The 26,309-nt window shown below is 38.7% G+C and overlaps 2 protein-coding genes and 1 long non-coding RNA gene across 11 annotated transcripts in view; 1 reads left to right on the top strand and 2 right to left on the bottom strand.

Moving 5' to 3' along the window:
- Nucleotides 1-176: 176 nt before the first annotated feature.
- Tmem43 (Transmembrane protein 43) lies at nucleotides 177-11,133 on the bottom strand. Of its 2 annotated transcripts, XM_022068402.2 has the most exons (7): nucleotides 10,988-11,132; nucleotides 9,937-10,077; nucleotides 9,617-9,846; nucleotides 7,280-7,399; nucleotides 5,276-5,516; nucleotides 4,312-4,531; nucleotides 177-2,365 (listed from the first exon to the last, which is right to left on the bottom strand). In XM_022068402.2, exons 1-7 carry the CDS (start codon nucleotides 11,000-11,002, stop codon nucleotides 2,145-2,147), a joined length of 1,188 nt encoding a protein of 395 aa, XP_021924094.1. In that variant the 5' UTR covers nucleotides 11,003-11,132; the 3' UTR covers nucleotides 177-2,144. The 2 variants fall into 2 exon arrangements, with proteins under 2 accessions (XP_021924094.1, XP_021924095.1); XM_022068403.2 differs by lacking the exon at nucleotides 7,280-7,399 and having other exon boundaries at nucleotides 10,988-11,133.
- Nucleotides 11,134-11,210: 77 nt separating this feature from the next.
- LOC147872904 (uncharacterized) lies at nucleotides 11,211-14,391 on the top strand. The gene is made up of 2 exons (XR_015536718.1): nucleotides 11,211-11,622; nucleotides 12,971-14,391. It is a non-coding gene; the product is annotated as an uncharacterized LOC147872904 (long non-coding RNA).
- The window catches only part of LOC110831907 (uncharacterized), a 28,268-nt gene continuing 14,889 nt past the window's right edge, over nucleotides 12,931-26,309 (bottom strand). For 5 of the 8 annotated variants that reach the window (XM_087354541.1, XM_087354540.1, XM_087354539.1 and 2 more), the window contains exons 11-19: nucleotides 26,076-26,202; nucleotides 24,577-24,781; nucleotides 23,236-23,319; nucleotides 22,030-22,116; nucleotides 19,358-19,444; nucleotides 18,522-18,578; nucleotides 15,856-16,018; nucleotides 14,544-14,634; nucleotides 12,931-13,317 (exon numbers count right to left, since the gene is read on the bottom strand). In XM_087354541.1, coding sequence (XP_087210667.1) covers nucleotides 13,300-13,317; nucleotides 14,544-14,634; nucleotides 15,856-16,018; nucleotides 18,522-18,578; nucleotides 19,358-19,444; nucleotides 22,030-22,116; nucleotides 23,236-23,319; nucleotides 24,577-24,781; nucleotides 26,076-26,202 — 919 coding nt within the window. In that variant the 3' untranslated portion in view covers nucleotides 12,931-13,299. Of the gene's footprint in view, nucleotides 13,318-14,543; nucleotides 14,635-15,582; nucleotides 15,773-15,855; nucleotides 16,019-18,521; nucleotides 18,579-19,357; nucleotides 19,445-22,029; nucleotides 22,117-23,235; nucleotides 23,320-24,576; nucleotides 24,782-26,075; nucleotides 26,203-26,309 lie in introns of those variants that run through there. The other 3 variants (XR_015536713.1, XM_087354536.1, XM_087354537.1) reach the window with 3 other exon arrangements.

Here is a 26,309-nt window from a genome sequence, read left to right as displayed (position 1 = left end):
AAATGAGGATGCACTCAGTCGCTTGGGATGAGGTGCCAACCCACACGCACTCGGGTAAAGCACACTTCCCTTTCTAGCGTTCCAACGTCCACAGCAACGTTCTCACTACTATTCTTTTAGTACTCATTTTCTGGCACAGTTGGTTTATACAGATCAGACCAAATAAACAAGACATCTTACTAAACGAGATTATTATTATTATTTATTAACTGCAAATGGGTTTATACCCTGTAGCAATGGTGCTTCAGTAAGACACAATAGAACACAACAAAACAATAAGACACAACAAATGTTCCCTGTATACCTGCTGAGTCTCATACTGGTTGATTAGTTCAAATTTGAGTATAGTAATAAGTAAAAGCTTATTTTCAATAACTTACATTTATTTACATACCATCTCATTTACTTATATACAGACTCAAATACACAAATGATTACACCAGCTAGGTTCCAGGCATAGCTGTACGATCCTATTATAAAAATGGAGCGCTCCCACAAACTTGTCCATTAGTTCAGCCGCAAAAGGAAATAAACATGTAATAACTCTGTAGGATTTGAGGTTTTCATGGCGGCAAGTTTGAACATAGTCATCTTCTAGGTTGTAGTGCTACAACCCAGAAGACGGCCACTTGTGTAATAACTCTGCTTTATTTGGACGCCTGCACTGATAACCTGGCTCCAACTTCTGCAACTGGCATAGGAAACGTAGGACCGCAAAAGGGTTAAGGGGTTAAATAATCGTAACCACGCACTGAAGAAAAATTCTTCTAGTCAATACTTTGAAAGTTTTAATACTGCAACTGATGAAAAAAAAGTGTGTACCTCTGCCAGAAAATGAACCAGCACATGTTAGAACCTTAGCTAAGGCTTCCTGGTTCAGTTACAAAAGGTTAAGTCTGCATTTCCTCATCACATGAATTCTCCTTAAAATATCATACGCTTTAAATTCTCATGTCACGGAAAGACAGAGACTTCCTAATACATGTGGTAAATGCTGATCACTTTCATGTTTGTATCATTATAACAAGTTCAGTCTATAAAAGGCAGATTTTTCTTTTTTAAAAGAAGATCCAAAGGAAATGAGGAAAAATTATTCCTTTAGAAACAACTGCCCAAGCAATTCTAGGAACATCAAATCCTTCCATATAATTTCTATCACGAAGTCGCAGAAATTATCTGTATATTAAATGTGGGACAAATATATTTTTTAAAGTAAGATTTTGAAAAAATGTAGCAAGGCCTAAATAATTTAATAAAAAAGACTGTACATAAGATGTAGTTTCTTAAGTTATCTTGAAAAATAAAATGGTGAAAAGCTGTATTTTGAAAGAAACGTGCAATAAACTGGATGAAATATTCAAGTCTTATAGAAGTGGCCACAAAGGTGATCCACAGCACGACAGACTACATGGCTTCAAACCAAGGTAAAGGCTTACTTTAACTGAAAACGAGTTGGGGGGGGGGGGGGGAAACAAGTTGTCTGTGGGGGAATGATGTGGTTTGTCAGTCAGGATCAGAGCTGATCTGAGTGATGAGTAAACAAAGGGCTGATTAAAATGTCAAATGGGGATTTGGGTCAGGTTGGGAAAGAACCATTCTGCGATTAATGAACATGCTGCCAACCTTCAATCTGGATCAACCAGTTCATTAAAGAAACCTGGCCTTCCGAACTTACAGCCATCTGTTTAAACTAACACACTTTCAGGTACAAACTTTCTCTTGTTTCATAAACACACACTTTCCACAAAACACGAAAGGAACAAGAACGCTTTGGTGTTGAAGTCCCTCCCACCTATCACATTACAAAGTTTTAATTTCACTTTAATGCGCTGCACAGTATATAACAGAAATCACAGATAAATGTCAATGACTTATAATATTCAAACTGTAAAAACTGTTTAGAATATGATTCTTTGGTAACAGTCAGTTCGTAAATCTTATTAGCGTCTATTTTTCATGCAGTTTTCCAGAATCCTCCGGCTTCTCGCCAAATTTCTAGCTACCTAATAAGATACGACTGAATCTGTTATGAAATACGACATTCTTTAATCCTTACTGAGCACTTACAGCTCTATTGTAAAATATCTGTTCTTCACAATTCAGTAAAAAAAAAATACTGACCATTTCCACACGCTAGGGAAAAATCATAACCTCTGGTAACGACTTTCTCGTTCGCGACGGTAGAGCCGAACTGCTGAAAACAGGAATGGCATGGCTCCTCCAATGACGAGGAGGGTGCCAAGCACAGGGCGATACGAACTCCAAGCAAGTGACATTACCAGGAAACATACCGATGTGGATATTGCCATGTTTACAAAATTCATACCCATCAACAACAAACTGCGCAAGATGGAATACCTGGAAACTGAACACACCTTACCATTAAAACAACATTCTTACTATTTACGCAATGTTTCTTCACAGACGTCTTTAAAAACCCTAATACAGCTCATCTTTGGATGAGCTAGTTAACTAATAACAAAAAAATTAGAATAATTGACATAAGGATTTGAATCCCAGCCTTTAAATGGCAAGAGCTGTTTCACTATACACCAGCACTAGATGGGGGTGAGTGGTCAGCATCACGCTCCGGCCGTGCTTTACCCCAAGGAAAGGACCCTGATACCCATTGGAGAGGAGACTGGGTGGGCCCCAGAGCTGGTCTCGACGCAGAGGCTAGAGGAAAAATCCTCTGCCCCCGTCAGGGATCGAACCCCGATTGTCCAGTCCGTAGCCACCCAATACACGAACTGATTTACACTGGCTCATCATGGCAAGAAAGTACATATAATTCTGCCTGAAAATGTAAGCTTTCTGATGGCATGGCAATCACTCGTCTTCAGTTTTCTTCCCAAGTATAAATGGCGACACATAATGCAACTGATAATTCTGTCCGCCTTTCAATGCCATATCACAGTTTGCTACAAAAGATATAAAAATGTAGACAGAGCTTTAAAGTTATTGTATATGCTTTTTTTTTAATTCCAGTCACAGACCAGGCAAATCATAGACCCTTATAACACACTGCCTTATTTCCAAATGTTCTGGCCCACTGACAACACTACAGGAGGTTCCAGGCTCAAATGAGGAGACTGGACACCCCAACACACAGTTTATAGTCATTATGCCATTTCTCATTTGGCAGTACACAACTAACACAGAGACGTCAAACAAGCACAGCATTTATGTCTCTGTGGAAATGAGCGACTGCTAACAAGCTTTCAAGGTGAATATGGGGCAGCAGCGGAATACTGACAGGGGAAAACCAAACGACTCAAAATAAAACCTGTCCTAGTGCCACTTTATCCACCATAAATCCCACACGGATTGCTCTAACCATTTGTCCTGAGCCATGAACCTATGAATCACACGCACTAAAACCATAGACTAGGCTATGAACGACTGATTTGCTCAACTTAGTTTTCACTCGTCCATCAATGAATATGAGCAGGTAGAAGCTAAATGAAGCTACAGTTGTTTCAAGAATTTGTATTTCTGACAGCGGCCATTTCTATTTGTGACAGTCTGTCAGCCTACGATCTGTTCATTTCCTGTAGACCACACATGATCTGAATCTTACCAGAAAACTTATAACGAATAAAATAAGTACTAAGTATATTATGGTGCATACCACTGCTGCAAAGGATGCCTTCTGTCAAAACCTTATTGTAATCATCTGAAATACAGTGCGTCCACAAAGTCCCTTCGGGGATTTGAAAAATTGTGGGCACGCAAACAAATTGAGCTAGCCACATGCGGTTTGCAGCAGATTACAGTGAAACTCTGGAAGTTTTTTTATCGACCTCAGTAGACCTCGATGTGGGCACTGTTGGTAGCACGGAGAACGTCCAGACGATATTCGTTGCCATGCTCTGTGGAGCACGTCCACTGGAATAGCCGAGATGACATTCCTGATAAGGGTCTTCAGGTCATCAAGTCCGTTAACTGGTGTTCGGAACACATTGCTCTTGACATAATCCCACAGGAAATAATCCAGTGGTGTTGTCTGGTGACCGTGGAGGCCAAGGCATTGGACTGTCTCTGCCGATCCATCTTCCTGGAAATGTCCTATCTAGGAACGCGCGTACCTGCAGACCCCAATGAGGTGGAGCACCATCTTCCAGAGTTTCACTGTAATCTGCCGCAAACCGCATGTGGCTAGCTCAATTTGATTGCGCGCCACAACTTTTCAAAACCCCGAAGGGACTTGGACACACTGTACATTACCACTTCCAATTAGAAAGAATGCCTTTATATAGGACATACCATGTTTCATGCAGAAATATCACATTCCTCCTTATATGAACTTACCAATAATTTGCAGGATATTTGAAACGCAGTTTGCCCCAAGAAACATCATGAGCCAGCCAAGGGCACGGTAAGCCCACGTCAGCCACTGGTTGCGAGCTTGTTCATCAAGGAACATTTCCTCTACCGTCAGGCGTCCATGCCGCAGCATCAGTATTTCATTCCCTGAGAATGTCCGATACGGTTGAATTTCCTTCCCAACTTGCATCCCTACAACACTCACCTGGGATTCAGAGATCATGATATAAAACAGACTTAAAACCAAACTATATCGCACCCACATTAGACACAATTTCAATTCTTGGCGAGTTCTATTAAAATAGCTGGTTCATAGAATACTGACACAAAAAATATATCTCCATTCTAAGAGCAGCACAGACTGTACAAACAACATTGGCTACTGTAATCTTTATGCGTGAATGATGAAGGCCACTGCACAAAGCAGAAGGAAACCAGGGATGAACAAACAGAAACAAATAATATTGCAGAGTACAAGGAATCGGCCCAGATGGCTTACGTGGCCTATTTAATCAGACCACGAGATCAGTTACTTCACCTGCGAGATTGCCCGTTATTTGTGACAAATAACTTTATTAGTAAAGCACTTTTGAAATGATCATGTCAAATGAATTTTCTTGTGCATACCACAGCGTACTTAATACTCTCGCAGTACGTCATTTACTAAGATTACGACGACACTAAACACCTCTTCTATTTTTTTACCACTGTGGCACCATATAAAAAATGACCACTTTATGCATGCAAATGTAACGTCTGTGGACACTGGTAATTTTACAGAGAACAGTTACATTCAAGTAGCAACCAGACCACGGACACATGGGGGGGAAAAACACGAAAAGGACAAAAGGTTCTTATATGTTAAAGCTCTTAGTAATTTTTACGTGTAAGAAACAACTGACAAACTAAAGACAGCACGCGTCACTCCGTGCTGAAATGAACTACCCACCTCTTCGTCGGCCCTCCCCGCGTACGAGAACTGAACCCTGATGTCGCCAACCTCCGGGTTCCACACATCCCGACTATGATAATACAGGCCTGCGTGCAATTTGATGTCCCGCCTCTCTGGTCGTTCATCGCTTGTCACCAGCACAAAATCTGAGAACTTATCTATGAGGGCTGCACCGAACATGTACCTCCCTACACTCACGCGTTCATTCACGTACACTGTGGTCTTCAATGGAAATTCCCTGTGAATAAACGTTTCTTTGGTTTCAAGAATAATGGCGAAGCATACATAACGTAGACATCCCCCATCTTTTCTTTTGAGTTACATAGAATAAATGATAGATTATGATTATGGCTTTTTCAGACAGCATTCAATCACATGAACTGATTTTATTAAGCCAGGCATAACACATCTGTTAATAAAAGTTATAAAAATTAACGTCTGCACACTGCATACCAACGTACTAAACTAGTTCTATGCAAAACAGCTGAACATGAAGACCTTCAAAACCAGCTTGCATATAACGGCACATGGGCTTGTATTTGAATACAAAGCGAATAAACAGAAAAGTTATATCTGAGCAATTACTGTAATATTCACTGGCTCAGATGGTAGAAAACTTCGAATACAATCGAAAGTTATAAATTTCCACATGAAATACAAGGGTCAATGCTGGAATTCTGGTTTATAACGCCATGCGAACTTGTATGTACCACAAGTACAAACATTCAGAGGAACATACTGCCTCCATCTTCAGGGCTGAAGTGAGGTTGTTGGGAAGTGTTTTGTTTTTTCCCCAGAATCAGAGGAGGAAATGGCCAATCAGAGCCAAGGAATGAGGAGGAAATGATTGGTCCACACAAATATAAAAGCCTCACATTGCCTAAAACACGCCATTTAGAGGACTTGCCCCACATACCTCTAATCACAGAGCAGTATCTAGTTAATCATACACCAGAACTATATTTTTTCAGAACGTCTCATTCGAACAGTGGATTAATTTATGTTTAGGTTCCGAATTACCCTGCATCAACTGTAAGGTTACACAGCAGCGTACAATGAGTTTTAAGAAATTACACGCAAACTAAATCTTTCAAGTGGCCAAGGAAGCATTTGCTCACCTCACGTCGATCCATCGCAATGGCGTGCTTTTATTTTGTAACTTTCATTTTGCCACGGAGAACATGTCACATACACTACACAATCTGTCACTTGGAGAAATGTGGGAACAAGTCTGCATCATCAGAGTTCCAAGATACAGCGTACATGCTGCCAAATACTTCTACTCAAATCTCTCTTTAACACGCTCTCAAAACTAATATATGCATATTTAACGATCAGTCGTGTAAGTCAGGCCTGCAAGCAACACGTGATCAACAAGGCCTCGGAATGTATATTAATGTAACAAAAAATCCACAGCTTTTAATTAACTGCACTTGTCATATGGGTTTAATCTGGCATTTTGAACTGCCTCCTCATGCTTTGTGCTTGGGATAGGGACTTGGTTATTTACCAATAAGGTCAGGCCCAAACAGACGCCTATTCAAAGGATGATTGACTCTGGTGACGAATGGGAATAACTTACTTAAAATAATATTTTAAACAAGACGTAATTCAGGATAAGAAGGAAAGTGTTTAAGAACATGCCCTGGTATGGAATAATCAATGACTGCACAAAATCATTACATTTCAATGATGATTTTCACCTTTGTCGAGCTTACCTTAACCCCTTAATTTAATGATGATCATAATACCAGTTGGTATAAACAAATTTCTTAATTCCCAAACAAAGAAACAAACAATGTGAGTTATATTCATCGCCCTGATGACGGAGGCAGTATGACCTCTGAAACGTTCGTTAAGATCGACCAGACTACACAGCGCAACAACCCAGAAGACGGAAATCTTCAATGTGATCTATACGCTTCCCTAATTTGGCAAACAGGGTTTCTAGCCTGTGATATAACCAAGAAATCTTCTTAGTGTTTGTGTTAAATTGCTCACTTTGGATTGCGATGGCCTGCCGTATTGTAGAACAGATAACTGTCAATCAGTTTATCTCTCCACTCCATGCTGTAGGAGTAACTCAGTTCAACGTATTCATGATCTCCTGGTACCTGCTCCCTGCAAGGAAAGCCGGTGATAACGCATTTCACCAAGACACGTGCATTACGGGCCCATATTTTTTATGTGCCAAAATAATTAATATGTTTACATTAATATAAGACATACTCTCCCTCCTGTCACACCTGAAGAAGTAAGAATTCCATTTACATAAAAAGTGATAGTGGAACCACGGTTCCGGAGAATTAGACGTAAGTACGTCTATACGGAAAGGAAGTTTATATATTGGCTTTATTCTAAGTATTTCCTTTATACATGCTTTACAATTGAGTAAAGTTTGATTAAGACTTTGCTTATTTAACTTGAATTAGTTACGCTTAAGATGGGTCTTAGGTAGATGAATGTAATGAAATGTAATGTAAGGTAATGTAATGTAATTAAATGTTTTATAGGTAACAACAATGCCGAGTAAACACGACGTTTCCTAGGTAACCAGGTTACACTTTTTCGTTTCCTTTTTTGCCGAATGACCCTTCAATATAGACGTATTTACGTCAAAAGAAAATAATCTATGAGAACAAATATTTCTGTCAAAACAGTACTGCCTATTACGGTGTTTCTCATGAGATATTTTGTTTGATTAACTGAGAAGACGCAGGTGACGGCGAGGACTGAGTAAACTCAGCCTTGGCGGGGGCTGCAGTATTAGCAGACGATTATCTCAATCCTGTTGGTCAAAGAAGGTACGAGGCTTCCGCGTTTTCTCCGACGATGTGAAAGGGAGTGAATGAAAGCGACTAGTACAAAAAAGCGGCAACAAGAAGACACATAAAATATTAACATGTAACATTCAAAAGGTTTAAAAACAATGTTCATGCACAACATTTAAAATAAAATCATATTTGCATTAACATTTCCCGACCCAAAATGCACATGCATCAATTATCATGGTTAAAACTATGGACCTGAATTGAGGGGGAGGGGGGGGGGGTGTATTCAAACAGAATAGTAGTTAATCATCTAACCACCTGGCTATCACTGTCAATGCTATGCTATTCTCGTTTCATTGTGGCCGTATACAACTTTAAATCATGTTCACAGATGTCACTGAACTCAGACGCGACATGGAAAGCATGGAGCAGAAAGCAGACATTAATGGATTGATACAAAATAAATGTTGCAGTGCAAGTAATTAACTGCTGAAACTAAATCAAAATATTGAATACCAAGGGAAGTGTACCAGTTTATAAAACACAACAAAATTACTTCAAAAAGTTGTCAGTGGAACCACGGTTCCGGAGAATCTGACGTAAATACGTCTATACGGAAAGGAAGTTTATATATTGGCTTTATTCTAAATATTTCCTTTATACATGCTTTACAATTGAGTAAAGTTTGATTAAGACATTGCTTATTTAACTTGAATTAGTTACGCTTAAGATGGGTTTGTGGTAGATGAATGTAATGTAAAGTAATGTAATGTAATGTAATGAAATGTTTTAAAGGTAACAAAAATGCTGAGTAAATAGATGTTCCTTAGGTAACCATTATTGTCGATTTGTTGATAAACAGATGAAGTTTCCTAGGTAACCATTGTTGTTTATTTGTTGATAAACCATTGTTACACTTTTTCGTTACACTTTTTTGCCGAATGACCCTTCCTTACAGACATATTTACGTCAAAAAATTATCCTTCTCTGTAATTTTTCTTATCATTTAACTTCAAAGTGCCACACATTCAATATCTTATTATGTAAACTTATCCCAATATACGCCATGTAGGCGTTTGGGGGGAGAGGAAGTATAGCTCCTATTCATTCTTAACGTCAGCACTGGATGGGGATGAGTGGTTAGCATCACACCCTGGCCACGCTTTACCCCCGGAATACGGCCTTGGGACCTATTGGGGAGGAGGCCGGTCTGGACGCGTAAAAATTCAGTCCACATCACATAGAAAACACAACACGTTACCATTATAAAGATAAACTGGTTATGCTGTCTAAGAGAATATTCACTTTTTACACAGAGAATTATACAATACCCAGAAATACAAAATTCACAGTTACTGAGTGCTAAAGCAGGTGGTACATATATTTCTCACTTGAATTTAAAGGTTTAATACCACTTACAAACCATTTGGCATTCCCCATAACTTCTGGGTCACAGAATACAACTGGCAGATTAGTACCTTCAAGTTAAGCATCAGAGACTTTGAGAAGAAAGACAAGATTATAATTTTTTTGCACAGTTAGGCATTTTATCTTATTCTGTATTTACCTCTTATGTTTTTCTTCAACCCACTGATACATCTGCACACGGCGCTTCAATTTAACTGCAGGAACAGCCACTCCGTATTCCACCTCTGCAAGCGGCTCTCCGACACGCAAAGTTCCGCTAAAATGAACTAACTTTCCATTGTTTTCTTCCATTATGACAGATGTGTACTTGACAGGAATAACAGCATTCATCGCTTCCTCCAGTGAATGGGCAGTTTGTACAGCTTGTCCCTAAAAACATGAGCATATATTATGCTCTTATACTCTTCTGAATGTTATTGCCTCATCCCGCATTCTTGAAGACACGTACATAGTTCCTACCTCATTCCAGTAGACGAGTTTCATTCCAGCTAAGAACATGATGAAACCTATTACAGAAGTCAGCCATGATGCTCTCAGGTGCTCCTTTATACTCGGACTATGCCTCTTTGCGTTTGCATAAGGACGAGGAGCATCTGGAAACTGTAAAACAGTACGTTCATAAACTTCATTGTATCATGAACATCTTCAGAAAGCTGTGATTCAAAAACCTATTCCTTTGCACTCAGTGAAATGTGGATACTGACTAAACTTGCACTGTTCCAATCAAGTAAATCAATCATCCTGTTAGCCACCAGCTATCCAGAGACTTATCTCAACAGACTTGGGCACTGGAAAAAGACTGGAGGATTACTATCATCTCAAACAGCACTGCAAATGCATCCAAAGGCCCAGACCAGACCAGTGAATCAAAACAGGTGATCCTTGATATGCAGCTAACATGGTTGGAACACGTCAACCAGGCTGGAAGAAAGGTATCTAAAAGAATGGGCATACTACATCCCCATCTAATTAGAAAAAGTGGCTTGTCCATCAGAAACAGTGTGCTGCATTGTAAGCAACTCATCTGTCCTATGATGGACTATGCATGCCCCATCTAGAGATTTGCTGACATCCATGTCAGGAAACAGAAAGTGTTGAAAATCAAATGTCTTCACATCGCAAATAGTACACCTTGATATATGAGTAACATGAAAATTCACGAGGATTTGAGAATCACATTTTTTGCCAACCACTGACCGACGTTTCTGTTTTTCCGCAGTTCTAAAGCAAATGCATGGGTTGTTGCACCTTGTAGTCGGGTAGAAGTTTATCGACATTTCTGAGGTGCTTGTTGCCTCTAAAATTTGGGGATACTGATCAAACTGATAATGAAAGCAGCTAACATTTCTGAAACGTCGGTAAACTGCACAAAATAACTTCAAGACATATACTGCATACTGCCGATGCATTGGTATAAATCTATGGTCATGGCTACGACGAAGTATTGCCGACACACATAAAATAACATACAAAATTAATATATTGCTTTACAAAATTCTAATTAACTTACATTAGTCCTATACATGTCTCCTTCTGCAACAACTACGATTTGCTTCACTTTCCTTTAACGCATTGACATGTGATGACCACGACGAAGGTGTATCGATATGCACAGAATGCGACAGGTAAGTCAAGGCCACAACAATCTATGACAATCGTCACAGAAAATAAAACTAACTACATTACAGATAACCTAAACCACGGATCACCTAAGGGTTATAGTTAAGTCAAAGGTTAATGAATAGGTTAAAGCTAACCTTAAGGACAACGATCAGAGTTGGGGTTAAGTTTTAGTATAAAGTTTGGGGTTATTTTAAGGTTCTGTAAAAGGGTGTGATAGTGTTAAACTTGGGGTTTTATGTAGATTTGGGCAGTGTTAAGGTTCGGGTTAAGTATAGAATTAAGGTTACGTTAGGGTTAGGATTTTATCAGGTTACTGCCAGTTTGATCACAGTTTAGGTTAGGGGTATAGTTTAGTTTGTATGTATTTATTTCTGACAGTTTGCTCTGTGTTCTTAAATGAGTTTATGATTGGATGTTAAGTGAGGCAGTAAAAATGTTTGAGGCAACAAAATAAATAAAGCATACTTTTTATCTACTGCCTGTATGAGCACTTGCAACAAAACAACCTATGAAGGATTGTTGGTATGTATTCTGTTGAGCCATAGGAATATCCAGTGTCAAGGATGTGTTGAGCACGTATTGAAATGGTTTTATTAATCACTATTGCCAGAATGTTTCTGTATTGAACTTTGAAAGTACACTTGGTCGTATTTATTTTTAGAACATCTTGACACATGAGTTGATAGATACCACTGCTATCATACAACTAACTTCCAGGCAGCAAAATGCACAGGTTCAACCACGACAACACCAAAGCTCGCCACCAGCCATGATCCAGAGCCAACTCCATCCACTTGCCATCCTCCTATCTCCTTCTTAGTCTGCCCAGTTTTAATTTTCCAGAATTCCCTACCAAAATTTTGTATGCACCCCCCTACCATCCCTATGCATGCTACATCTCCAACCCATCCTCACTATGCTATATACATCCTTTTTTAAGGTACTTGTGCAATGGTGTTATTAATTCTGAATACTACATGTTTATCAGTGTTATTGAAAAGATTTATTTCCCTATGTATGTGAATGTAACCATTTGTTTTGTTGGTTGTACTATTTCTCTTACCTTTGTTTTAAGACCATTGTTGATAATGGAGGGTAACTATAGTTGTGGGATAATGTTGCTATAGTTTGTACTTCATTATATTTCCTTCCTTGTGGAATTTGTTATGACAGGAATCATGATGGATGACATGGTCAGTGGTGTTGGGTGTTGTAGATATTAAAATCAAATTAATTTTGCCAGTGTGAGAGTTGGTAATCAGTATATTATTGATGTGCCTGAAGTATCTGATGATACTTTTTTGTGAAATGTGAAGGATTTAGTTCTGTCCAAGGCACACGTACGTGAATGTGAAAATTTCTATGTGACATGAAGTGGGTCTACCCATGGCTAAACCATTAATCTCTACTGAAATAGTTTGGGGTTAAGATAGTTTCTTATAGTTTTAATAATTCTTGGAACAGATGATAAGAATTGAAATCCTGGGATGCTAATATTTTTTATGTTATTTTTGTAACTTATGAAAAGAAATTTGGATTTCATATTTTCTATGTTGAAAGAGCACAATTTTATAATTTCATCGATAGTAATGTCGTGTAAATCACGTATTAAACCCATAAGAGTTTTTAATGTTAAATGTATTTTGTAAATGGATGTGATTATCTGAATTATGTGCTTTGCTAGTTTACAGGCTGTACATCAATTTTCTATTCAACGGATGAAGTAGTTTTGTGTTTGCAACTTCATTAGACGACAAACGTTTGGAGTTTCAGGGATGAGATTTATGTATTTCTGTTTTGATCCCTTGGTTATGATTAAATTGCAGGTGGTGATGTTTGACCTTTTTTAATTCCTTTGTTGTATCTACAGGTAAAGTTTCAATTGTCACATCAAAATTCATGATACAGATAATAATATACATGGAAAGATAGCAAAATGGATTTGGCATGTCGACAAAATACAGGGAAATAGGCTCTGCAAATAAGTGAGGAAATACCAACCAAATGGAATAAAATACCAAGGAGTACCACTGAAGAGAATATGAGTTAACAAAAGCAGAACAACTCCTTGGCAAAAGAGGCTTTGGTTACCATCCACAGCTTGTAACCCGAGACTCTTTCATCAACTTCAATCACCGTGAAAGCTTCACTTTATATAACTCTTTGACTGTCTGTTGAAGATGATGATGATGAATTTTGTTAGAAGAGGTTATTTGCCTGCAACAGAATAATTCAGATATTAATTCAGTATTTATTTCTTCCTTATTCAGGTAGAGCGATAAACAGTCATTTCATTATACTGAAAATTTTGATATAATGGCATACATTTTGGGCTGTTACATTTAATACTCTACATGTATAAGTTTAGTTAATCTGTTTGTGTAATATTTTTCATTATTATTGTATGAATTGAATTGAATTGAATTATCAGTGTTTGCCTGTTATTGGCTTCTTGCTGTTGGCAGACACTTAAATAAATGAATTGAATTATATCAAGATTTTGCTGTAGGAATAACTTTTAACATACTCTCAGCCATTTTTATTTGCAGAGTTCACTGGTGCCAGACATTTCAGATATATAACAAATTATTCATTCCTGGAATTATGATCACTTTCAGTTTAATGACTAAAGAGTACAATGACACTTGCATATGAATTGAACAAAAACAAACTGAAAATTGAATTTAACCCCCCATCCCCCAAGACAATAAGAGAACTTTCTCTTAATGCCGAGTTCTGAAATAGCATGCTCTACAAATAAGAAAGGAGGCAGAAGTCTTTTGCACTTTTCTTAATCACAGCATGTTTTTCCTTCCACCACCATTAAAATTTTCTGTCGTTGAATTGCACTCGTTTTTCGACATTTTTACTTTAGGAAACATATGCAGGATTGAAATAAACACACAATAAATTACCCATGAAACAAACATGATGTTCAGTTGTAAAACTTTGAAAATAACAAATTGCAGACTGCGAATTGTCCGACTGGAACAATAGAAACAACGCACAAGAACACGTGGCAACTGTCAAAAACAAATTTGGAGGTGGCGTCGCTCCTTGTTCTCAGTCTGTGATACAGCTAAGCAAATGATTGGCTTCTAAATGTGTGTACAGTATTACAGTATTTTTACTTTCACATACCGAGAGTATTATTCTGATCATAAATACAGTGTGGAAAGATGTAATAGAATGGAGTATATTTATTTTATAAAAGTATTCTTTGCAATGTGGCATACCGCACTGGCCTTGATCATTAACTGCTGAAATAAACCTGTCACAAAGCTAATCACACTACAGACTTTTAAATGAACATTGTAGAACACACCAAGCGTTTAGGTCTGCCAAAGCATCACCCCCCCCCCCCCCCCACACCTTCCTATATGCCTTTATGATACTGTGCTTAGTCTCGGGGGAGAAAGCCTACCTTTAACAACGCAACTTACCTTCATAAATCGCTGATAAAATGTCACGGGAAGTCCAGGTATATCTTTTAATTCTTCAAAACATTTAAAATGACAGTCATTCATCAGTAACCTGAAGCAGAAATTAATGTTTTCACATACATCCTCAAGTCACAGAGAAGTACAAGAAATAATGAATGGTGTAATAATACTTGGATAACTAAAAAAAGGAAACATTCAGGGTTTTACTTGTGGGCACTGACTAAGCACAGGTGAGATCTGAGGTTCTCATGGCAACAAGTGTGAAAATGGCTGTTTTCTGGTATAGTGCACTGTGTAGCCTGGGTGTTTTATATTATTATTATTTAGTGTTCTGTCTGACGACAGGTCCATATGAACAGAATCCTTCCATCCTTTTCTCGGACTGGGACCTGTTCATATACGTTCTTGGCAGATGATCCAGAAGTGGTTTGCCATTGCCTTCTTCTGTGTGTGAATGGAGTAATTGTTGGGATGCCACGGAGGAAAACTCCGTGTTGCCTAGACCACGGCCTTGCCCAACACAAGTTATAAATTCGAACCCGAGACCCCAGGATTACAAGGCCAGCGTTCTAACCGCTAGACCACCGTGGCGGTAATCCTGGGTGTTTATAGAGAGACAATAAGATCTGCTGAGAAGTCAGTCAGTATCTACCAGACTACATGGTGCAACATCCCAGAAGACAGCCATCTTCGATGTTTAAGCAGATTACAAGCAGTAGAGATGAAGTTTATAGTATTTAGCATTTTAGCCTTCCTGCACGGAGGCATTTAAATCCCGGACCCTAACCTGCTACAGGAAGAGTTCCCACTAATGTGTACCCATTTTACCACTGTTGCCAAATAAACTTAACAATTTCTATGATAGTTTATTCAATGAAAAACCAATATATTCATTTGATACATGTACCAAATTAATGCCTCGACTTTTATCTCAAAGGCTATGCGAGGAGAATTCATGTAGTTCGAACACATTTTGCAAGATGGAAGGACAAAGGAGCTGTTTGCATGCACATTTAAAATCAAGAAATTTCCACAATAATTTATGCAACCTAAATTTATACATTTTGTCAAGACATACCAAAGCCTAGACCTTTATCTTAAGGTAGAAATCATGTGAATCTACGACTGTTCACTAGACAGAAGCTCGGGACGCAAGAAGTCACTTCATGCACTGCAAGTCGCTCCACGGTACTGGATGGCACCAACATAGCATGCCATTGATAGAACCACTACAAGAAAAACGGGTGACAGGACAACTGGCTTTGTTACAAGATGATCCACCATCCTAACATTGATTAAGGATGATCCTTACCTGTAATTATAAATTATTATTGCTGTTTTAGGGCCAACAATGGAGAAGTTGGTTAAATCTTTCAATGATCCATTAATTAGCTTCAGTGCTTTCTGTTTAAATTTATCCTGTGCTTTCATGAATGATTTTTCATCAAACTCTTCTGGAGGCGATGCCATGAGAGCTGGAACAAGATCAGGGCATATCAGAGAACGTGGCAGTATGCCAACATTTTCATTTTTGAACTTCCCAAAAATTTCTTGAACAGAAAGGATATTTGACAACTATGCTACCAGTACAAATGCTATGGGCTGAACGAATGGGGTTCGGTACCCAACGGGGGCAGAGGAGGATTTTTCCTCTAGCCTCTGTGTCCGGACCAGCTCTGGGGTTCACCCAGCCAGGGGGTAAAGCATGGCCGGGGCGTGACGCTGACCACTCGCCCTCACCTAGTGCTGAGGTCAAGAATGAGTAGGAGCTATACCTCCTCTTCCCCCCAAGCGACCTGTATGTCATGTAGTGGGACTTTCGACTATTAGTACAGGAAAACATGTCAACCTACGTACTGATCAGACACAGTGTAAAAGCTGTGCTATGCTGCTATTATAACCACCAGTGTAGTTTAAAAGACGTACACGTTTGATGAATACAGCTTGTTGTCACTGTCTGTGTGTACACATGAAAATGTTCAAAACTGGTAGAACAGATTTAACACTGAAGATTGAGGTGACATATTCCTCTGAATATGTTCCTACAAGACTACATTGCATCACAACCCAGAAGACCACAGTTAACATTTTTACTGCCAATCTGAAACTTTTATAAAGGATATGTATTTGATAACATTTATTGAGTATATTAAATTTAGCCAACAATTAAAAATCTGGAATTCCATTTTACATGGAACACCAATTTTTCATGTCTACATTGCAGAACACTAAAAAGAAGTGCCTCCATTGTGCTCACTCTACTAAAATGCAAATGTATTTAAAGAGAATTTTAATTAAATCGTCTTACCTTGTCATGGTACAGTGAATGACACAGCAAAAAGGTAATATTGGGATTTTTAAAAAATAAATTAAATCTAAGTTTGGGACATAACCTAATTCTGACTTTTCCCGAGTGGGGAATTAATAGCCCCAAAGAGCAAGATGAGCTGTGGTAATATGCTGTGTACCTTCTACCAAATTGATTGAGACTGTTTAGTTTCAGATTTTACATTATTACTCCACAACATTATTGTTTAAGGATTTCAGGGTATCCTTCTAAGGGGTATATAGCTTGCTGCTGTACATTCAAATTTAAACAAAAGTGAGTAGTCTGGGTGATAATTAAAGTAAAGTTAATATAACTTCAATTGACAGTGAAGTTGTTTTGTCTCAGTGTTAGGTTCAATCTGTAATTCAGTCCATGGAGAAATGAATGAGATCTGAGGATGAAGCTTAGGAATTCTGGGAATTTTATTAAAGACGGCAGGTCTTCAAGACTGCCCTTTCAGAGGCTTACATACTAATTAATATTTTGCGTAACTGCTGTACTTTATGAAACAAAAATGCTTCTAAGTGTGTGTTTGTTGCAAATAAAATTGTCTGTCCACACTCAGATTCAAACATTGAACCTTTGAATAAGAACAACTGTTGAACAACAAATTATGGAAAAATAAAAGCAACATCTGCTTTCCTCTCGCTTGTTAACAAAAAAAATAAACTGGACTGTGTGTAATTTACAAACAATTACACATTCTCTTTTGAAAATCCACACCCATGTCTGCTCCCATTGGCTCAGGGCAGGCTACTCCATTCACAGTCCGGCTCCTATACTCGTAAACCTAGCCCCACCCACCCAATTGGCTTATTCATCGCCCTGATGACGGAGGCAGTATGACCTCTGAAACGTTGGTTAACATTGACCAGACTACACAGCGCAACAACCCAGAAGACAGCCATCTTCAGACTCACCGCTGTGAAAACCTCAAATCTTACATAATCCGTATATTTTGGTACGTATTTCCAGTTACTCTTGGTATGAGTTCTACACTTACAGTTTGAAACATATAGCTGAATTATGTACAATTGCACAGTTTAAATGAATATTTGTGCAAATATAAAAAGAAAAGAAATGTGCACACTTGAACTTGTATATGGTCTTTGTAGCAATGATAGTCTGCTACGCTACATCCCATCTACCACAAGATATAGACATCTAAGCGAAGTATAGTGACCACCTTGATTTTGCTGTCAAACCTACTGATATGATTCAAAGAAGCTGTAATTAATGGAAGGCGGATAATGGCCACATACAGCAAACACAAGGAAACTAAGAAAGACTGGAATTATTATGCCAGCTGTATGCTTACATCATGTCCAGTTTGGGACTTAGTAAACTTCAGGCACTTGATTTTTGTTGCACAGAGTGCACAAGTGAGGCATTCTAGGAAGCGCAGAATATGATGTAACTTTTCAGTCGACTGTCTTTCCCAAATCAGTGTATGGGGACTCATAACAGATGAACTGTTCACTGGATGTGTGCATTTGTCATACAGTAATTACAAATATATTTAACTTGTTGTGGTCTAAAAGACTGTTAAACCACACACAGTTTGAGCCAAAATAAAATTATCTAAAAGCACAATCAGATTAGGTAAAAGTCAGTTGCAAGAACGCTTTCCACATGCGAATAAAACAAACCTGGTTTATATGACACCCTCCGACTTCGCGAAGATGATAATCTTGGAAGAGATTCATCTGTAATTAAAGACATTTTTTGTTATCTTTTTTAATTTATACGTCAAAAGTTGCAAGGAGTCTAATTTATACTACAAATATAGTGAATAACCATTTAACGTGCCTTGATTAAATGTTCAATTTCAATGTTAAAATTTCCTTTCTTTTTGTGTTCAAATCCAATTCGGCCCACAGTGGGTATTTCACCATGTCACCACTAAAGATACCACAGGAGGAATGTAATGTGGTTCAGTGGTTGGTGGACACATTTTATTAATCACTCTTTGCATTACATCATATTATATTATTTAATTAAGCAAAGGTATATAATGATTTCAATTTTTATATTCTGCTTTGTTAGACTTTTCAATAAAAATGAGTTTTCAACTATTACTTTTCTGTCATTCTTGATTTTACTATATTAGGATAGTAAAATTCCACCATGCACTAAAGACACAGAATAAATTAGTGTATACTTGATATAATGAGAATTTTTTAAAAAAAAACACTCATTCTTGATTAGATTAAAAAAAGACGTAAGTATAAATCCCCAAACCTACATCCTGAATTCTAATCAAGTGTAACACAACATGGCACCAAGTTTAAAAAAAATAATGTGGGAACAGCAATATCTAATCTTTTTCTGAAATAAGAGTAAAAGGACCAGGTCAAAGACTGAGTAAGAAAAAATATTTCACAAAAAACAATGAAAACAGATGCAACAGTTCTTATTAAATGATACAGTTTTTTCATAAGATTATCCTCCATCAATACACGACAAATCATGATATGCACTGTACCTGGATAACCTGGTGTTCTTCCTAATAACCTAGCACTATTTCTTCCTGGAGGTGATCCTTTAGAGGGATTCAACTTGGAAATTTCATCTGAAAAATATGCATAAATCTATTACTTAATCTCAGAGTTACGGTGGGACACGTTTCTAAAAAAATTATTGCAGGGCAGCTAAACATAATGGAGATACAGCAGACCAGCCTCATTGGTGGATTTGGACACCACACTTTTGCATATTCCCAGAAAGAGTATTGCATCTCGGCCCAGGTCTGTCACTCTTGCATGGTCACATAGAGTAATACACAGCAACCCACCTGTCTCAGTAGTCAGCAGAAAAAGAAAAGAAAAATTGACCTATCAAAATAATGACATAAACTTGGACAATTCAAATTAAATGATGTCTATTTTGTAAAAGTACAGTAAAGCTGTCCCACTATACGCCATGTAGGCGCTTGGGGGGAGTGGAGGTATAGCTCCTCTCTTCCTTGACCTCGGCACTAGATGGGGGTGAGTGGTCAGCATCACGCCCCGGTCGGCTTTACCCCCGGGAGAGGACCCCGGTACCCATTGTAGAGGAGGCTGGGTGGGCCCCAGAGCCGGTCTGGACGCAGAGGCTAAAGGAAAATTTCTCTGCCCCTGTCGGGGATCGAACCCTGGTCGTCCAGCCCGTAGCTAGTCACTATACTGACTGAGCTAAGTAAAATAACTGAAAAAAATTATGCTAATACAGAAAAACATTCATTTTGGGAACATATGTGCTAGGTTCCAGCTGCAGACCGGAGTATGTACTTCATAAGTTGGTATCACTGTTGCTGAGAAGAGTTGGTGGCTGAAGGAGGGCAAGTCTGATGCTGCATACTGAAACGTAGTAAGATGCTAGCAGAGAGAGAGAGAGGCACTTGGTCGACAAGTTTGGTTCTGATAGCCTTGCCTACAGTTATGACTGTGATGGATCAAATGGTCTGCATGCTACTGCACAAAACAAAAGCTGTTAATGCCTCAAGTGGGAGCGAAATTTATGCCATTGCATCACCAGGTGGCGCTTTTTAATGTTATTAAAAATAATGGTGAATTTTTTTATATATTATGGACAATACGTATTTATTAGGTATGGAAATCAAAATTTCCGTGCTGTTTAAATTTTCAGCTATTTTACTAACAATTTTACCACATATTTTAAACATTTATCATTTGTTTTCCCCAGCTATTTCCATTGAATTTAGTCGAGTAATTTACAGTAAATTCTTTTTAATGTCTTGTGGGACCTACTGTTCACATAGTTCAAGTAATAATTTGCAATTCCATCAAATTAGTTAAGAGGAAGTCATTACGCCAAAAACTACTGTTGTCTTGAGTGGTTGCCTATTTCTCCCCTGCCATCCAAATCTCGGTATAAGCGCATATACTACGACTTAGAGCGGCACCACCGAGTTAAAATTTTTTTCACTAGATGGCAGAACACTTGACTGAGAAATAGCATGCATATACGAGCTTAGCCCACTGAGAAACAGTATTTTTTCTGAAGTGCACATATGTGCGCGCTCCCCACTGGGCAGGGCATTAACCATCTGCGCATATATGCGCTTAGCCCACTTAAGGGGTTAACCTAAATATTCTCAAAGCTGGAGACTACAAAATTAAAGATATGTTTCTATCAATTCAACCTTGAAAAATCAAGACTTGCACATGACTATGTTTAATCCTTTCCATGTCGGTTTGCATTTATATTTAATTTTAATAATGATCCCGCCCCTTTTCCAACACAAAGCTGCAGCGCAGATTCCAAATGCTAATATCAGTGAGTTAAAGTAAAGTAAATGTAAAGTTGTCCCACTATACGCCATGTAGGCGCTTGGGGGAGGCGGTATAGCTCCCACTCTATAACTATCCTTCCTCACTACTTTTATCTTCTTTGTTCTTGCAGAAAGAGATAGTTATATCCCGAACTAGAGTCAGTGGGGAACAAGGATCACCTCAGGGTTGACGTGGTAATTTTGATGTATATCAATAAATACAGGAACAACAAATTTAAGAAACCGAATAATTTTACTTTTTAATTTACAGAAAATCTTGTACACTGTTTCCCTGACTGGTACTAAAGTTTGGGTTACTGTCTGAAAGCCTGCTGTCGACTCTGTCCACTCGAGTACTGCCATGTGTTTTGACCTGCAGACCAGATCCCTTGCTGGCGAGGGAACCTCCACATATGGCTTGCTAGCGGGGGGGGGGGGGGGGGGGGGGGGGGGGGCCTTCACCCCTGATCTTCCGGCCAGTTCAAACTTAAAGTCAAACAGTTACAGGGGTTCTGGACTGGTATAACTCATTCCTAATCTCTGCACTAGATGGGGGTGAGTGATCAGCATCACGCCTAGGCTGCGCATTGCCCCCTGGGAAAGGACCCTGGTACCCATTGGATAGAAGGCTCAGTGGGCCCCAGAACTGGTCTTGACGCAGAGGCCAGAGAAAAAATCCCCTGCCCTCACCAGGGATCGTACCCCAGTTGTGAAGTCCGTAGCCAGTCACTATACTGACTCAGCTAGCCCAGCTCAATATCAGTGAGTTGGTTACTGTATTCAAGCTAACCATATAAGAAAAAGCAGTTTCAGCTTTGAAGTACAAATATACCAGACCAACAAGTATTCTGACAAATGGAGGTAAACTATACCATATGACATACCTATACAAGGTCTTGATGGTCTACCTGAAAACCTACTCCTCCTATATACTGTTGATGTCAGTGAAGGGCTCAGTAGAGACAACTTATCTGGAAAGAAAGAGAAATTTGTTGCTTAAATAAACTTCAAAAAGAGCAGAAATTATAATATGCAGGTGTTTGGAATTAGCATTTAGAGTCATGTACTATGATGTGATCTTTAAAGCAACGAACTGAAGATAAAGAATGTCAGACTTTAATGTTCCACTAAAGTTAAAAACGATGGTCCATAGGCAAACTCTCGACACATTACAGTTTATTAAAAGTAATCATATCAAGGGTTCTTGACAGTAATTAAAGTTTTATGCATAGTCAATGCAATGATGCTACATACAGCAATATTTTCTTTTGTAAGAAGAATGCTATTTTGTAATTTTCAACATAAGGAGCATCTTCAGTTACTTCCCACAGTCACATAAATATATCCACCAATGTTGCATAGTCACAATTTCATTATTTTCACATATAAATTCTCATAGTTTTCCCATATTGCATAAAATTACAACTGGCATATGTGGCATAGCAGCTACTGCCACTCTGAATTAGCCATGTCCCACTGACAACACAGTATATTACCAGTGGTCAGTATCAAACGAAAGTATCGATCAGTCTACAGTTACCAACTACTGTGTCATTCAGTTGTGTAAGAGAATTTTTGTTTCACTTGGTTTCTGGAAGTAAATTAAAATATTTACACATTTGTGATCAGCCATGTAGAAGTGGTTCACCAGATGAGATACTGTCAATTTATTTGGCGCGGGAGAATCGGAAAATGTATCCCTAAAATCATCGTGGCAAGTTAAGAAAGAACATGAAGCCTGGTAGTGCTTGACATTGAACACCCATTGTACTTGTGAAAAAGACGTCCTTACAAATTCACCTGTTGAGAGACAAATGATGGACTGGCACAAGCAGGTTACACCATAACGTGCCCTGCGTGGGCTTTTCTATAGTCACAGCGATATTGTATGTTCATAAATCTAATTGAATTATACTGAATTGCATCAATCAAATATTTTATTATGGGATGCATGAATTTTTTATCATTCTGTATAACTGAATGGTAGAGCAACGATCTCATATCTGGAAATCTCAAGTTTGTAATGGTTTCTTAAATACTTTTGCACAAATGAAAGGAAGAACAAGACAAATAAATCAGTTCCACAGTACCTCTGTTGTGGCTTGCTAGTCTTATTGACAACCTCTCACTTCTCCGCACCATTGTCGCAATGGAAGGACTGCAAACATGTTGATCTGGACAAAATAAAAAAAGGCTGTGGTATTAGTAGACCCAGAACAGTGGAGAGGAGAAGTAAAGCCAACAGTCCCATGTCGTAGATTTATGGCATGTAAAAGAAGCTTACGAGCATGAACAAGATGTTTCGTATGCAAAATTCAGCGGCCATTCCTCACCCAAATCTCTCCTGATTCACTACTAGATGGGTCTAGCAGACAAATCAAGTTTAAGTAGAAATTGTGCAGAGGCAGTGGGCTTGTCACTCACAAATGCACACTTCAAAGAAAAGGAAACCTCCCACAAGGGAGGAGGTCAAGGCCCAAATGTGGGCTGTTGCGCCATTGGATGGATGGATTACAGAGAGCAAACTCATTGGCACTATAAATACCTTACCTAACTTACTTTTCCTTCATCATCAGGGTTGATGTTACAAGTCCCATGACTGTCCACCCTATGTATAGCCACGTTAGCTCTTAAAGATTGGTGATAACTGAGACAAGATGCAATGAGGATTTATGGGGCATATACCCATACCAAAAGAACAAGTGAGCAGATGCAGAATGCAGACTGGGCATTGTATCAACTTCAAGGATACCAAAAGTATTGCTTACAACTGCAGACTGCATGGGTTTATTAGTGAAAGAGGCCAGTGAGCTCTGGATACATCTTGACGACTAAAATAGAGACATGGGAGTCAAACCCAGCTACCAATATTTTCCATCAAAGGAGATCCTTGAAAATATGGAAAGAAGGAAAGCAGAAACAATGACAACTTGCATCCTGGACTCTACAAGTTTTAAGCAGCATCGACTATATGTGGATAAGAATTCTGGGCTCTGTGGTTGTAAATACACAGACAGTCAAGTCACTCATCCAACCAAAATCCTTTTCACAAAGGGCAAGTTGCCTGACGGGATAACCTCTCATCAGCAGCAACAGACCCTAGTTTTAAAGTCAAGGATTTCCACGACAAAATCCCCGTTGGCATAAGCATGCCCCCATTTTAGTTTTAAAGCACTGTTTACTATTTCCATTTCATACGCAGGAATGGTATAACCTAGCAAGGGACGATGTCTTCCGCTTGCACAGGACTTTGTCCTTAGTTGGCTTCACTCATCACATCAACCCTGATGATGGAGAGAAGTGTCCAAGACATTGGAAACATAATTCTCACAAAGCCGATCACCCGAGAAAACTTCATCAATTCAGCCACCACGAAAGTTTAAAATCTTATGTAACACGCCCATCATGGTCACTTTGTTAAAGATTATTACCTTGTGGGGTACTGATACATCCAATGGGTCCAGCTCTATGTTGGTTGGCAATTCGAATAGATCTTCGACTTGGTTTCTTAAAAAGATCTTGCTTCATCAATCTACTGACTCTTTTCACAGTCTGCTGCTGTTGTGTGTGAGAAATTGTGCATTCTCCAACAGAGCCAGCGCAATGAGACCTTGGCGTTTCATCAGGTAAACATTGCTTAAAAAGAAAAAGACCTATAACAAAATTTCCATATTCTGTGGAAAACAGAATACTGAAAGTTTTTAAATCACTGGCAAATTAATAATGAGATAGTTCATGTACTGACTACTTACCACATTTCAAACATTAGATTCAAGAATAAAAATTTGATAAATAGCAGTGCTTTATTTTTGTAAACATAATCACAACGTGTTTGGAAAATGTTTTATTTATAAATTTACAGAAATAAAGAGAAAACTCAACATTGCTCACGGGTGACACAGACTATCAAGGTAAATAAGCAGCATTTCTTTCAGTCTTCACATGCAAATAACAGAATAGTAACTACTTAAAAAATTGGAAGATTTTGTACACATGACAAAACTTTGGGGTCTATGACAGCAGAAAGTCTCTTGACCAAGCATCTATAATTTTTTTTAAAATCCTATACGATGGAGTTACATATACAAGGGGAACGCAATATCGTTTGCATTTATTGGACCATGAAAAATAGTATGTGTAATAACACAATACTGGAGATTCACTGTATTCCCATTTGTTACTTAGCTGGATGGTTTGGACGCTTCCCCTCCCATAATACTACAAACTTCAATGAGCAGAAGACGCCACTGTCCAGGCAAGAGCTCACATTTATAGCCTAAGAGGGTAAGAGCAATTATGTGTTTACAAACGATACAAAATCACACATACGTAAAGCAGAGTGACTTTTGTAGGATTTGAGGTTTTCACAGCGATGAGTCTGAAGATGGCTGTCTTCTGGGTTGTTGTGCCGTGTATTCTGGTAGACGTTTACCAACGTTTCAGAGGTCCTTGCTGCCTCCATCACCAGGGCGATGAGTACAAGAACATCTGAAATGTCCGTAAACTTCTAGCAGACTACAGAGCACAACAACCCAGAAAACAGACATGATCAGAGCAACTTTTATTATTACTACGAACCCCAGAATACTGGTAAGACGCATTACAGCAAAATACATGTAAAAGGCAAAACATGCAAACTAATATTGTTATAGGGAAAATTCAATGCAGTATCCTGCATCAACTAAAGGTGTGCAAGTACCTAAATGCGCGATGTGTAGGCCGAGAGAGGGGAGTTAAGTAGTAGTGGGGGATGCACAGCCTCAGCTGCGGTGACGTCCCAGTCTAAACACAGCTAGAGCTACAAACCAACTGAAGCTGACACCCCCTCTAGCGCGTGCTTCGGACGAGTCCATCTCATACGACCAAAATCAGTCCTTTGCGCTTCTCGCTCGACCCATAGAATTCATTTCTACACAATTCTGTAACTTACCACCTTGTGATGAACATTCTCTTGCTGGGATGTTGTAACAGTGCCCGGAGCTGTCTGACATGAGTGCAGCGCAATTTGATCGTGAACATATGCCTTCAGTTCATCCGCAAACATTTTCAGGTCATTCCTGAAACGTATTTTAATGTTAAAGAGGAACATGAATCAAAACACATTTCCTTCTTGTTCAGTTAGAATGCTTAAATAACATTCATTTTTCAACTAATGAAATTATTA

This window comes from Zootermopsis nevadensis, unplaced genomic scaffold (assembly GCF_977971745.1).
Source record: "Zootermopsis nevadensis isolate Lab colony 2312 unplaced genomic scaffold, Znev_1.0 Znev_ptg000023l, whole genome shotgun sequence".
Classification (NCBI taxonomy): Eukaryota; Metazoa; Arthropoda; class Insecta; order Blattodea; family Termopsidae; genus Zootermopsis; species Zootermopsis nevadensis.
Note: the sequence above shows the minus strand (reverse complement) of the source record. Positions and strands in the feature narration are given on the sequence as shown.

What these genes read in the sequence shown, in the direction of transcription:
- Tmem43 (XM_022068402.2), bottom strand. An exon ending in AACTCGTCTACTGGAATGAG is followed by an intron (nt 9,847 to 9,936) that starts GTAGGAACTATG and finishes TCATGTTTTTAG; the next exon opens with GGACAAGCTGTACAAACTGC. An exon ending in GTTGAAGAAAAACATAAGAG is followed by an intron (nt 7,400 to 9,616) that starts GTAAATACAGAA and finishes CTTTCCTTGCAG; the next exon opens with GGAGCAGGTACCAGGAGATC.